The 14891-nt window shown below is 40.2% G+C and overlaps 2 protein-coding genes across 2 annotated transcripts; both read right to left on the bottom strand.

Moving 5' to 3' along the window:
- Positions 1–93: 93 nt before the first annotated feature.
- Positions 94–1395, bottom strand: LOC122432530 (heterogeneous nuclear ribonucleoprotein A1-like). The gene has a single exon (XM_043454519.1). It carries the CDS (start codon positions 1328–1330, stop codon positions 368–370), a length of 963 nt encoding a protein of 320 aa, XP_043310454.1. The 5' UTR covers positions 1331–1395; the 3' UTR covers positions 94–367.
- A 40-nt stretch (positions 1396–1435) lies between these two features.
- Positions 1436–2099, bottom strand: LOC122432412 (ras-related protein Rab-43-like). The gene has a single exon (XM_043454320.1). It carries the CDS (start codon positions 1982–1984, stop codon positions 1436–1438), a length of 549 nt encoding a protein of 182 aa, XP_043310255.1. The 5' UTR covers positions 1985–2099.
- Between the last annotated feature and the right edge of the window lie 12792 nt (positions 2100–14891).

Genomic DNA, 14891 nt, shown 5'->3' with positions numbered 1-14891 from the left:
AATGTTCTTTTTTTTTTTTTTTGTTTAAAAAAAAAAGACATTTATTCAGCGTCATGATCAGACTATTACATTTAGCAATCAACAGCATGGATGCAAAAAAAAAAATCTACATTAAAACCCTTTGTTGGAATGCTTTACACTTTCCACAGAACAGAAACTAAAATAACCTGTTATACAATTAGTCACAAGTACAGTCCTCGAGTTTTTTGCCCATACACATGAGTATTGTCTAAAACATGTCTTCTTTGTAGCAGCTAGGCCCTGCCACCACTGTGCTTGGCTGAGTTCACAAATCTGTTGTAACCTGTAGCTTCCCTGTCACTTCTCTGGCTCTCCTCTCCTGCTAAGCTTTGTTTCCTGGCAGTAATTAAAACCTTCTGCCACTGCCATAGCTACTGCTGCTGCTGGAACCACCATAGCCACCTTGGTTTCGTGGTTTGGCAAAGTATTGGCCTCCACCACCATAGGGGCCAGAACTTCTGCCTCCAAAGTTTCCTCCTTTCATGGGTCCAAAATTTGAAGATTGATTGTTGTAATTGCCAAAATCATTGTAGCTTCCGCCACCTCCAAAATTGCTTCCGTCATTACCAAATCCATTATATCCATCCCCACTGCCACCATATCCGCCACCACCACGGCTGCCACCAAAGCCACCTCGACCACTGAAGTTTCCTCCACAACCAAAGTTGTCATTACCACCAAAACCACCTCCACGACCACCACCAAAGTTTCCAGAACCACTTCGACCTCTCTGGCTGGATGAAGCACTAGCCATCTCTTGCTTAGACAGGGCTTTTCTCACTTCACAGTTGTGGCCATTCACAGTGTGGTATTTCTGAATGACAATTTTGTCTACAGAGTCATGGTCATCAAAGGTTACAAAAGCAAAGCCTCTCTTTTTGCCACTGCCTCGATCAGTCATGATTTCAATTACTTCAATTTTTCCATACTGTTCAAAATAATCTCTCAGGTGATGTTCTTCAGTGTCTTCTTTAATGCCACCAACAAAAATCTTTTTCACAGTTAAGTGGGCACCAGGTCTTTGAGAATCTTCTCTTGACACGGCCCTCTTTGGTTCCACAACTCTTCCGTCCACCTTGTGTGGCCTTGCATTCATGGCCGCATCCACCTCCTCCACCGTGGCGTATGTGACAAACCCGAAGCCTCTGGAGCGCTTGGTGTTTGGATCCCTCATTACCACACAGTCTGTGAGCGTTCCCCATTGCTCAAAATGGCTCCTCAGACTCTCATCAGTTGTTTCAAAGCTCAATCCTCCGATGAAGAGTTTCCGCAGCTGTTCGGGCTCTTTGGGAGACTCTGATTTAGACATGACGGCAGTGGAGGCGGGGAAGTCTTCAACGATGCTTTCTCGGTGGCGTCCACGGGCAGAAAGGCTATCATATGTTTTAAAGCACGTGTGTCTTGTAGCTCTGTGCTACAACACCCAGAACTGAAATGGGTGTGTTGGGTCTGCCCCAGAGGACCGTGCGGGGCAGGGACAGAGGGCTGAGACGACTGCGGACGGGACTTGCGGGTGGACCTGTGGTGTCTGCTGACCTGGGCTCGTCCTGCTAGCCCCTTCTCCTGCTTGTGTGAGACGCTCGATGAGCAGCTGCACGATGTTGGAGCCCGCGTACTTGCGCACGTCCTCGATCCAGTGCGGCACCGACAGGAAGGAGCTCCTCTTGGTGATGTCGTAGGCCAGGATGGCCCCGTTGGCGCTGCGGTAGTAACTCTGCGTGATGGTGCGGAAGCGCTCCTGGCCGGCCGTGTCCCAGATCTGCAGCTTGACTCGTTGGCCCTGGATCTCCAGCGTCTTCATGGTGAAGTCCACGCCGATGGTGCTGCCCTGGCGCTCGGAGAAGGCGCCGGTCTTAAAGCGCTGCACCACGCACGTCTTGCCCACGCTCGCGTCGCCCACCAGCACCAGCTTGAACAGGAAGTCGTACTGCTCGTCCGGGTCCCCGGGGCCCGGCCCGGCCATGGCGCGGGAGCCCAAAGGCCGGCGCTCCGGGCGCTGGGGCGGCCTGGGCTCGCGCAAGCCGCGGGCCGCCTGGCGACGTGGAAGCGCCGCAACACCTGGGGAAGGGGCGCCGCCGCCCGCCTATAAATGTTCTTGTGTACATTTTTTTCATAGACACAGGCATTGATGCCACTTGGGTAGATGTTTAGAAGTGCAGTTGCTGGGCCATAGAGTTCTGAGACGTGCAAATAAAATAATGCATCCAAAATTTTATGTCCATCTTCCATCTTTGAGTTTTATTGTTTGTTGCACGACTGTGTGTGTACATAGGCATGATTACAAAAATCCCTAGCATTTTGTAAATGTAAGATTAGCAACAACTGAGTGAAATAATGAAAGGGCAAAAATAATTTTATTCATTGAGAGATAAAACCCTCAAGAGTTATATGATAACTAGGCATTAACAAAAAATGTGAAAGACTTGTGGGAACATTAATAATAAAGTTTACTTAATGACCTTAAAAGTGAGAAGACATACTGTGCTTCTTGATGGGACACTTTGTGTCATAAAAATGCCAATTCTCACCTAATTTCTAAAGTGATTCAAAATGTAATCCCTTTAGGATTTTCTTGGAACACACCAAATGGTTCTAAAATGTATATGCAATAATAAATGTGTGAAAAAGAACCAATAAAAAGTATCCAAAAGAAAAGCAGTGAGATGGGGACTCCCAACCAGGTATAGACAATAAATTATTCAATAAACAGTTTGGGACAGTTGGCTCTCCCTTTAAGAATAAAGTATATACCCTTGCCTCAAACTCAATAATACATTCCAGATGGATTAAGGGTAAGTGCAAACAAATTAATCCAACACTGTGAAAGAGACTACAGAAAAAAGTAGCTTTATAGTTTTGTACTAGGAAAGGCTTTTCTAAGCAAGACATAAATCCTAGATACCATAAAATAAAGGTTGAACTATTTAGAACGACATAAAGTTAAAGACAAATGGCAAACTAGGGAAACTGTTCTGCAACATATATGACAAAGTATTAATAGTCTTAAGAGCCCCAACAAATCAATAAAGAAAAGACAGAGTCCAATAGAAAAATAAGAACACAAAAAAGTGCTTCACAATGGCAGACATCAAATAGACAGTAAATATGCTTTTACCTTCACTAATAATGCATGAAATACAAATTCAGGCGTTAAGAAGAGAATGATTTTTTTTTTTACATGTGCAAATATATATAGCATCTTTGTGCCAAGATTATGAGGAAACAGATACTCTCATAATTGCTTGGAGATGGTGTATGTGAGTACAACTTTATAGGGCACCCTGGAAAAATCTATTTAAATGCTTTGGTTTTGATCCGGCAACTTCACTTCTAGGATTTAACCCGTAGAAATTGTTGAACGGGTGTACAAATATGGATGACAAGGCATTCTTTTTAACATTGTTAAAAGAAGGGAAAATGTCAATAGGGGAATTCCTAAATAAATTATGAAACGTAATGTGATTGTTAAATAGGGGATGGTTTGATGGATAGATTTTTCTGAGGTCGCACTATTTGGCTTGTAAGCCCTTCGTTCCCCAACCAGGGATCAAACCCATGCTCCTGCAGTAGAAGTGCAGAGTCTTAACCACTGGACCGCTAGGGAAGTTTTTAAGATGGATGGATAGACGGATGGAAGTATGGGAAAGATTACTGAAATATATATTTGAGCAAAGTGATGAAAGCAACTTCCATAAAAACTTGTTTGTATTGAAAACTCTGGGCTAAACAATTTACATGGATCCTCTTATTTAATTTTTAGAATACTGATATCAAAACATTTATTACAAATATATCTTCCTAAAACTTGCCTTAAATGTACAGAGTACAGTAACAACCAAGCTTTGTGAAATAAGTCTATCTTGAGATACCATTTTTCACCTGAGAGGTTGGCAAAAATCCAGAGTTTTGACAGCCTACTGTGTTAGGGCTGTGGAAACAGGGACTCTCTTATTGTAAGACTGTGAAGTTCTTTATACCAACCACATGGGCATTCTTTCATGTCTTTCCTCAGGAACTTCCACTTGAAGCTTCCTTTGTGCAGAGCCCAGCAGCTACTATTCATTCGTCAGGGCACAGTTTAACCTCACCTCCTGAAGGAAGTCTTCTCCGACCCTACCTCCCACCCCTGAGACTCCTGCCTTCAGCCTTCTTATTACACTTCCATAGCACCTCTCTTGTTCTTGTTGTGCAGGCACTAAGTCGTGTCAGGCTCTTTGCAACTCCATGGACTGCAGCACACCAGGCTTCCCTGTCCTTCACCATCTCCTGGAGTTTGCGCAAACTCATGCCCATTGAGTCAGTGATGCCATCCAACCATCTCATCCTCTGTCGTCCCTTTTCCTCCTGCCTTCAGTCTTTCCCAGCATCAGAGTGTTTTTCCAGTGAGTCAGCTTTTCACATCAGGTGGCCAAAGTATCGGAGCTTCAGCTTCAGCATCAGCCCTTCCAATGAATATTCAGGAATGATTTCCTTTAGGATGGACTGGTTTGATCTCCTTGCACTCCAAAGGACTCTCAGAGTCTTCTCCAGTACCACAATTTGAAAGCATTAATTCTTCAGCGCTCATCTTTCTTTATGGTCCAACTCACATCTGTACATGACTACTGGAAAAATCATAGCTTTAACTATAGGGACCTTTGCCTGCAAAATGATGTCTCTGCTTTTTAACACCTCTCTTAAGTGGTATTTATTCACCTATTATTTTTCCCAATCAAATTCAAAATTTGTGAGGTCAGTAGCCTTAACTATCATTTCTTCTAATACTTGGCACCTAGTAGCTACAGAAAAGGAAAGGAAAGTTAGGAAAGGAAAAGGAAAGGAAAGGAAAGTCAGCACAGACGTGTCTGACTCTTTGTGATCCCATGAACTGTAGCCCACCGGGTCCTCTGTCCATGGAATTCTCCAGGCAAGAGTACTGGAGTCATTCCCTTCTCCAGGGGATCTTCCTGACCCAGGGATCGAACCCCGGTTTCCTGCATTGCAGCCAGATTCTTACCATCTGAGCTACTAGGGAAGTCCCAATTATATTACAATTAAAAACTATACTTTTAGTTGTGTGTGTTTAATTAAAATCTCTCAGCCTAAATTTCCTCAAGAAAATGTACATCTCTTTGGGATATTTCACCTATTAGATGGGTACCATAAAGTATTACATAACATAGTGTGTGATACAGAGAAAACCCTCAAAAAAGGGGAAGCTATTATAATATTTAATTACGGTTATCAGTACCAATGCAGTGTGTACCTCGTTGGCTCATGACAGATCAACAATTACAAAAGGAAAGTCACCTTGTCTGCTTCACTGTTATCGCAATAGCTATGCTCTGCCTAAACCCTTATTTCCTTAATATTTTTCTTTACAATGACTGACTTCTTAAATGTCTACCATAATCTCATGCTAAATTAATATCCACAAAATTATTAGTTTTTGTAACATTTTCTGCAATAAATCATTATCTAATAAAAAATGTTGCTGGTAATCACAGATAATCGTCATGAGAAGGTGCTGCTTGACTCAATCTTTGGAAAATGCTGAGATAATCACTTGATGTTTATCATTTCTCTTCTTTGCATGTCTCAATTGCACCTATTAAAATTATTTATCTCTGTGTTTATCTTCATCATTAACTGGGATCTCTAAGGGCAAGGATTGTGACTGTAAATTCTATTGCCAGTGATTACCAAGATACTTTCTCAGAACAGCAGCTCAATAAATGTTTGCTAAATGAATTAAACAGCTTTTGAGTACCTACACTGATTAAGGAATGTGCTCAGCATGTTGGCAGAATTCAAAGAATAATCAGACACAGATTCCCAATTAAAAAGATAACAAACTAAAGGAGAAGTACTTTTTTTAAATAAAAATGCATATATCATATATATTTTATATGTGTATTATGCACATACAGTTAATTTTCATGAGTGTTAATAATAGTAAAGATAAATTACTTTCAACTCAAAGTTACACTCAAGCTGTATCTTAAAAGTTAAAGATGTGAATTATTAATATGTGTGTATCAATGCCAATCTTAAGATGTTAAGGAAATACTAGAAAAAGTCATGTCAGAAAAAGAATTGCAAGTGCAAAGCCACTGAGATGGGAAAGTGAGGAAGATGTAGTGACTGAAATTACAGTAGAGTAGAAAATAGTAAAAATGAGTTGATAAAGTTGATAATATGTAGACTTCTTGACAGTTCATAGAAATGAAAATACAGATGTCTTTAAAATGTGAGAATGATTAACAAAATGTTTCATTTATATTTAAAAAAAGAATATAAAGGTTACAGTGTGGTATCATTTTTTGTGTTGGCTAGCATGAAGGAGAATGGTGCCCTTATCCACTGTTAATGGAAGTATAAATTGGTATAATGTCTTCAGAAGGAAATTTGCCAATATCATTAAAATTTTAAATACATTTACTCTTTGATCCAGCGGTCTCACTCCTAAGATTTTATTCTCCATGTGAGCAATGGCACACATGAGCAATGCTACCCATACAAGAACATTTATTGCAGCAGTGTTTAAAATCCCAAAATCCTAGTACCCTAAATACACTAATAACTGGTCAAGTAAATGGAGGTCATAATTATTCAAGGAATACCTATGCCATGTTTATGAAGAAGAGAGTTTTCCAAAAATTAATGTGAAATGACCCCCAAAATATAGATGCAGAAGATACAGAAATGTGTGTAAGTTGTTCCCACTTGAAGGGAGAAAAAATGATGATTTTGGTGTGTGTGTGTGTGCGCACACACATCTGCCTATCCCATACATGCACACATGCTTAGGTGGGCTTATAATAATACTAGAAAAATACAAAAGAAATTGTTCAAGTGGTAATTGCCTCTGGATAGAAACTGGGTATCTGGAGAGATAGGAGAGAACATTCCTTTCTCTTTATAGTAGCTGTTGAATCATTTTATAATCCTTGAGACAGATGGGATTTTTCAGGCAATAGTACCAGAGTGAGTTGCCATTTCCTTCTCCAGGGGGATCTTCCTGACTCAGGGATCTCCTGGGTCTCCTGCATTGGCAGGCAGATTCTTTAAAACTGAGCCACCTGGGAAGCTCAGAAAATAGTACTTACTAAGCTCCAGGTACTTTCATAATTGCTGGAGATAAAGCATCTACTCTCACGGAATTTACATTGCATATGTACATGTTATAAACATTTTGCAATCTCATAGGACAAATATGATTAATGTAATATAGCTAAAATAAATACAAATTTTAAAAAATTTCATCCCAATATAAAATTTTTTTCAATTTCATCCCTGTACATAAATACTAAAATAATTTTTTTAGCCCTTGCTAATCTAAAAGTAGTTTTTAGAATAAAATAAAATCATTAAAATGTATTATTTTTACTTTAATTTTAAGTACAAGTAAAACTATATATTTCAACTTACTTTTACATTTAATAGAAAGCCAAATCTTAAAAAGTTGGGGATCAGATAAAGGGTGCTAGAACTTGGATACTAGATTTACAAGTTTAAGAATGAAAAACTCACATTTGGTAGATTAAGTCAAAGATTATTACAGTAGTTTTTTCAAACAAGTTTTATGAACCTGAATGAACAAAAGGGACAGCATAGGTGAGGCAAGAGCAGCAAAGAGAGGGAGGCCAAATAGAATGGTTCAAACTTCAGGTTTGGAGGTTTAAAGGACAAGGTCTCCATGGTGATCCTGAAGATGTGTCTTTGATATAGGACGCTCGAATAGGAGGGAGAATAAAATGTTGAGCTCAGTAATTTTGGAAGTGTTCTGAGACTAGAAGACTTGTTTTTTATTAACAGAAATTAAATAGTAACCTACAAGAGAAAACAAAAATTAAAGTAGAACTATATGGCTTCCGTAAACTATATAGATTTATGACTTAGCGGTAAAGAATCCACCTGCAGGAGACTCCAGCTCTATTCCTGGGTCGGGGAGATCCCCTGGAGGAGGACATGGCAACCCACTCCAGTATTCTTGCCTGGGGAATCCCATGGAGAGGAGCCTGGCGGGCTACAGTCCACGGGGTTGCAAGAGTCAGACACAACTTAGTGACTCAACAACAGCAACAGCGACAACAATAGATTATTATGAGGTCAAAATAGAAATGACCAAGGCTGTTTATTTCACACGTCTCTTTCAGATCAGCTAATTAAGGTCATTAAAATACCTTAATGTGAACATGGTTTGTGGTGTATCAGGAGGCTTGCAATTGCTGAGATAGTATTCCATACACGATACACTAGCATTGTATTTACCGTGATTGTTCTTGTTTGGTTGATTGAATTAAATCCCTTTTTATTTTATTGAGCTGTCTAATTGCTCCATTATAATTTCTATGTATTTCCCCGAAGACTAGTTTCTTTATGATAGAAGACAATGAAGTAGCCCACAGAGATAAGCAAAAGTATAGGCATATTATCCTCCTTTTAGTTGAAGAAGGAATGTATTTATATTTATTATAATTTAGATTGGATGGGGAGGTGAATTCTATTAAACTAAACCACAGAGAAGTCACATAAATATGGATGGAGAGGATGTTTGTTAGGAAACTTTGCAACTGTGTGCTGAAATCTGAGAGGAGAGAGGAATAGCAAAACTGGAGAAGTGCTGTGAGGTGGCCTGAATCATTAATGTCCTTAAACATTACAGTCCTCTAAAAGCTTGTGGGCACTGGGTGCCCATGCAGTTGAGCTCATATAACATAAAAGACAGGTACACTTTTTTTCTGTTGCTAACTCTAAGAATTACATTGTCGAAGGGGGAAAAAAAAAACTGCACAGCCTAAAAGTTGAGAATTATATTTTATTTTTGGTTGACTTACTGAGGATGTAAGCCCAGGATACAGCCTTTTAAAGAAGAAAGAAGACTGAGGAACTATTCCAAAGAGATGAGGGAGGAGCCAAGATATATAGGGGGCTTCCCTGGTCGCTCAGATGGTAAAAAATCCACTGGCAATGCAAGAGCCCCAGGTTCGATCCCTGGGTTGGGAAGATCCCCTGGAGAAGGGAATGGCTACCCACTCCTGTATTCTTGCCTGGAGAATCCCTCGGACAGAGGAGCCTGGTGGGCTGTGGTCCATAGGGCCATAAAGAGTCGGACATGACTGAAGTGACTTTGCACGCATGCACGACTAATGAAATCTTTACATCTCACTTCCACATTACAGGAAATACAGATGATAAAGAAAATTAAATGATATCATGAGGAACAGGACAAATCTAGAAGGTGGACCATTATACTGACTCAGTCTCTTCAATGTCAATATAGTTTTAAAACAAAGAGGGGCTATTCTTCTAGATTAAAATACACCGTGGAGGCATAACTAAATGAGAAATTTGTCATTTATTGTATTTTGACTTAAATAAACATCTTGTCCCAGAAAATAAAGACATGACCAGAAACCAATAGGGACATGTCACAAGGACATAGAGATCAACTTGAAAGCACTCCTGCTTGTGAAATTTGGAGCAATTTGAGCATCTTAAATGAGCAGTGATAGAGAAGTATTAGAAAAAGTGGTTAAGATACATTCATGAGTTCACACTGGCAGGAAAAAATGAAAGAGGAAGACGGAAAGTTATTTTTTGAAGAAAAATTCCAATGAATAATTTTTTAAAATCACTATATTATAACCATTCCCATAATTGATTCTGACAAGGATCATCAATGAACTAAAACTGTTGTGTGAAAGATTCTTGGGGAGCATGATCTTCACACAGTATCAAATTATCAGCCAAATGATAGCTTATTAATTACAAATATAAAAAGTATTTTTTATAGGTGAGGGCTGGAAGACACCATTTTAACATCCTCAGTAGCCAAATTTTACATCCTCCGTAATGGGAAAAGTTGACATAAACTTTCTGACTCGACATACACACCACCTGTGTGGTATTCCTACCAGAAATGTTTTATCATCAGTGAATCTATTTGTGAAGAAACCATTGTAAAAATGCAAATTGAGAGAAATTCTGTAAAACAACTGCTATTTAAAAAGATTAATGTCAAGACTTCCCTGGTAGTCCAGTGGTTAAGACTCTGCGATTCCACTGCAGGGGGCTTGGGTTCGATCCATGGTAGGGTAACCAAGATCTGGCATGCTGCACAGTGTGGCTAAAAACTAAAAACAATAAATTAAAAATAAATGAAAAGAGTAATGTCATAAAAGACTTAAGAAACCCATGTTGTCAGCCCAGTCTGGTAAAAGAAAATTAGTCATACCAACAAGGCTCCTGTACCCCTTCCTCCAAATAAAAACATCCTGGAAGCTGAAGCACAGATTCGAAAAGCAAAAAAAAAAAAAAATGAACTACATTTTCCAAAAAGTTATTTCTTCGTTAACCTATTAAATCTAATGTCTCACTGACAAAGAATATTCTTAATGTGACCCAGGTAACCATCATGTTACTGCTAGTTGTTAAGCCACAGTCTTCAGATTTTAAAAATATTTCTATTTTGGGTTTTCTCTTATTATCATTTAGCTATGAAATAAATGAATATAATTGCATTCACCTTTCATTTCTAATTCTTCATGATATTTTTCAGTCCTAAAGCTTTTTTCACCTTGGCTCATGATTTGTCAGGTTTTATAATCTCTGAGTATTGTCAGTGTTGCCTGTGTGTGGATTCAAAGACCTCTAGGGAAAATCTAGGTCTGCAGACAGAGGCATTGGTGATTCAGGAAGTGCTGTTCATTCCTCTAAGTGAGTATTGAACCAATGCCCCAGCACAAGAGGTGCTATCTTTTTGAAAATGACATAAAACAGAGGTCTTAACTTTAGTATGAGTCTCTTTCATAAAAAACACCCAGAAACTGCCTCAGTTTCAGATTTCATGAGCAATTTTAAGATTTTTCTAAAACATATGTACAAAACTTTTAATACTTCAGAAGAGGAAAGGAACTTTATTTAGTTGCAAAGGTATCTTTAAACGTGATTGCTTTTTCAAAAGGAAAATTCTGGTTTTGTTTTTTTCCTGAGTATAAAGTTAGATATTTTTTGTATAAAAAAAATCCAGAAATAAAATTATAAATGAAGTGAAAATTTCATAAACAAATCCCATCCTTCAGTGACAAGAATTGTTAGTATTTATCCAATGTGTTATTTTAAAGCCTAGTTTAAAAAAAAAAAATCTTGCCTTTGTGTTGTGTGGAGTATGACTCAGGATAACCAAGAAATTACTTCTCGACACAAATATTAACAAGAGATGTTTTTATTGTTTAATTCTGAATTTTTCAAAATGATTCTCATTTTGCTCAGAAGCTTTTTTTTGTTTTTAAATTATTTTTTAATTGAAGGATAATTGCTTTACAGAATTTTGTTGTTTTCCATTGTTAACTTTCCAGACAATGTTTTAAATCAATCAACTGCCAATGATTTTTAATTAATTTCATTATAAGCATACCATAATCTATATGATATTAAATATATTGAGGCTTTCTTACAAATTTGGTGTAACATTCTGTGTATGCTTGAAAAAAATTAATGGTTTTTCCAGCGTATAAAATTCTTTTTATATCTAGTATTTCGAACATTTTTAAGGTGTTTTTCCCCCCAAATATAGGTTCACCTTGAAAATCATACCTATTTATCCCCAAAACCTAACAAATATTTTGGTTATATATTTTAATAAACGTAGATTCAGAGAGGTTTTATGAGAGAAACAAGCAGCCTTTAATGTCTAATTTATTGGTATAGTCACCACCCAGCAGAGGGTCAGCATAGATAGCTGTTCCTAATACATCTCTCCGATGTATCTCTCGGATGTACTCTCTCTGTCCTAGTTCATTGGTTTCCAGGGTTGGTCAACTCTCCAATTTATCACTTTCCCTAGATACATCATGAATTCCAATCAGTTTTACTGAGGTTGGGAGAAAAATCCCTCTCCCTTTCAAATAAATTTTATTTTAGCTAATAAACACACAAAACAGACACACAAGAGGATGGCAATCATTAAATAACTAGCTCTTTGAAACAAAGTGAAGTTTTAAATCCTATCACCCTTTGTTGTTCAGTCATTAAGTCATGTCCGATTCTTTGAGACCCATGGACTGCAACGTGCCACGCTGCCCTGTCCTTTGCTATATCCTGGAATTTGCTCAAACTCACGTTTATTGAGTCAGTGATGCCATCCAGCCATCTCATCCTCTGTTGCCCCCTTCTCCTCCTGTCCTCAATCTTTTCCAGTGAGGTGGCTCTTCACATCAGGTGGCCAAAGTATAGGAACTTCAACTTCAGCATCAGTCCTTCCAATGAATGTTCAGGGGTGATTTCCTTTAGGATGGACTGGTTTGATCTCCTTGCTGTCCAGGGGACTCTCAGGAGTCTTCTCCAGCACCACAGATTGAAAGCCTCAATTCTTTGGCACTGTCTTCTTTATGGTCCAACTCTCACAGCCGTACATGACTACTGGAAAAACCATAGCTTTCACTAGATGGACTTTTGTTGGCAAAGTCTCTGCTTTTCAATATGCTCTCTAGGTTTGTCCTAGCTTTTCTTTCAAGGAGCAATCTTCTTTTAATTTCATGGCTATCACTCTATTGATCCATTTAGTTTTATGGACTGATAACTCAATAGCGTTTATTTGTGATCAGTTGTTGAGTGATTTTGTATTTGTCATGGTGGGGACAGAGGCGAGAGGATTGGTAAGAAATTATTCTTAGAGGTAGAACTGTTACTGACCCTCCAGTGGTCCCCAGCAAGGGTTCTTGTGCCTGACGTCATTCAAGCCAATAGAGTGAGACAGAATTCGGTTCAGAAAGAAGCAAAGGAAAGCTTTGTTCTCTGATCAAAGAACGGAAAAGTAGTTGCTCTAGAGCGCACATTCTCCCCAAAACGCCATGGCAGGCCGCTTTAAATGGCTCCCAACAGCGGGGAAGGGATGGAGTTCTCGCGAGATTAGTGTGCTGCCCATGCTATGGATCTCGGTGCGGGCGCAGCCTCTGTGCACACGGCCCGACGCCGCTGCCGCCATCTTGAGTGGAATGGTCGTGAGCTTATTTCTCTTCCCAGCCGCTGGGCTCCAGCAGAGTCAGTTTTCATTAGAAGCTCTCTTCTGAACTTCCCGCTGGGAGACCTCTGCATGTAGCGCCCTAAGAGGGAGTGAAACTGTACTGAGCACAAGGGACAAAAAGCAGGTTAGACTTTATTTTATTCTCAGGTTCTTGTTTTCTGTTTTGGAATTCAAGTATAAGTGATTTATAATGTTGTGTTAATTGCAGGTTAGTTTCATACCCAGGGCAGTCAGCGAGTTTCATGCCCAGACTCTGCTTTTATTTCCTAGAAATTCCTAGCGGGCTTTGCCGATAACAAACGCCTGCTCTGCCTTCTGCTCTGCTCCTCATTTTTGAGGGGTGCAGACGGGCTAAGGTGCGGCTTCTGTAATTGCCTAAGGGTGTCGTCCTGACCACCGGAGGAGGAGAGGAACTTCCCCAGCCACCTTCAGACTCGTTTGCTTGTTACCAGGCCGCAGGCCTAACTCTTTGTAGCCTAAGCAACCCTCATGTTTCTAACGTTTTGGAGATGGGACTTCAGACAATTTAGGATGTGTGGTCCATGTATCAGCAAGAAAATAGTGGTCACATATCAAATTTTTCCTAAAAACGAAAGTTTCTTGGTCTTTGGTCTGTAGGCAAGTGGGCCCTGAGGTGGGGTCTGAATCTTCCTGCTCACACTTTGTTGTTTTTTGGAAGAAAAACTTCAGGTCAGAGAGAGGTTTCCACAAGTTATCATGGGGAGTGTTGCCCCAACTTGTCTCTCTAGAGTTTGAGGCTGTCTTTCCAGGTTTGGGGGTACAACCTGTTTCTTGGCTGGAAAGGGTGCAGGGCCAAGGGTGACGGGTGCGGGCAGCACCAGTTACCGTATTCCGTGAGAGCTTTCTCAGTTTCTTCTACCTGGAGGGCACCCTTGAGTTGTTTCGTTTCTTTTTTTCTTTTTCTTTTTGACTGAGTTGCTTGCTTTGTAGGATCTTAATTCCCCAACCAAGGATTGCACCTGGCCACGGCAGTGGATGCACTGTGTGCTTATCCTGAACCACCTGGGAATTCTCGCATTGTTTCACTGAGGGAGCTTCATTGTTTCATTGAGGGAGCTAAGGTGAACCTTCTCTTGGGCTTGGGGAGTGTGTCTATGGTGTTTGTGCTTATGTGTGCTTAGTCGCTCAGTCATGTTCGACTCTTTGAGACCCCATGGCCCACCAGGCTCCTCTGTCCATGGGGATTCTCCAGGCAAGAATACTAGAGCAGGTTGCCATGCCCTCCTCCAGGGGATCTTCCCAACCCAGGGATTGAAGCCAGGTCTCCTGCTTTGCTGGCGGTTTCTTTACCGTCTGAGCCACAGGGGAAGCCCTAGGTAGGTGAGTTCAAACGCACTTGACTTTAATTTATCTCTTCGGGCAATGGGAAGAAACTTAGTCCACTTTTCTTGAGTTTCCTAACATAGCTTGACTAGGGCCCAGTTCAAGGTCTGATTGGATCTCTCTTCCTTCCCCCGACAGCCGTGGTCTCCAGGCTGAGTGCAAGGTCTGTTACGCCCAGGGTACTTGTTTCCCCCTTCACCACTTAGACCATTACCGCTTTGTAGGTATCCTGGGAGCAGAAACAAGGTGGTTATTTCTTTTAGTAATGCCTTACCCACTTCAGCTGCTCTTCCAATTATAGCGGGGGATACTTCTGTCCACCCAAAACACCTATTCACTAGCACCGAAAGATGCTTGAAATTGCACAATACTGTCAGCATGCCTGTGAAATCAACCTGCCAGTCTTCCCCCGGATATGTTATCCTGGTCTGAATGGGTCATATCTGGGGAGGTGGTGGGGGAGGGTCTCTGGGGGCGTCAGGTATTGGGGTTGTTCATTATGTAGATGGGGCATGTC

The sequence above is a fragment of the Cervus canadensis genome, chromosome 31 (genome assembly GCF_019320065.1).
Source record: "Cervus canadensis isolate Bull #8, Minnesota chromosome 31, ASM1932006v1, whole genome shotgun sequence".
Lineage (NCBI taxonomy): Eukaryota > Metazoa > Chordata > Mammalia > Artiodactyla > Cervidae > Cervus > Cervus canadensis.
This window is presented reverse-complemented; position numbering and strand designations above follow the sequence as displayed.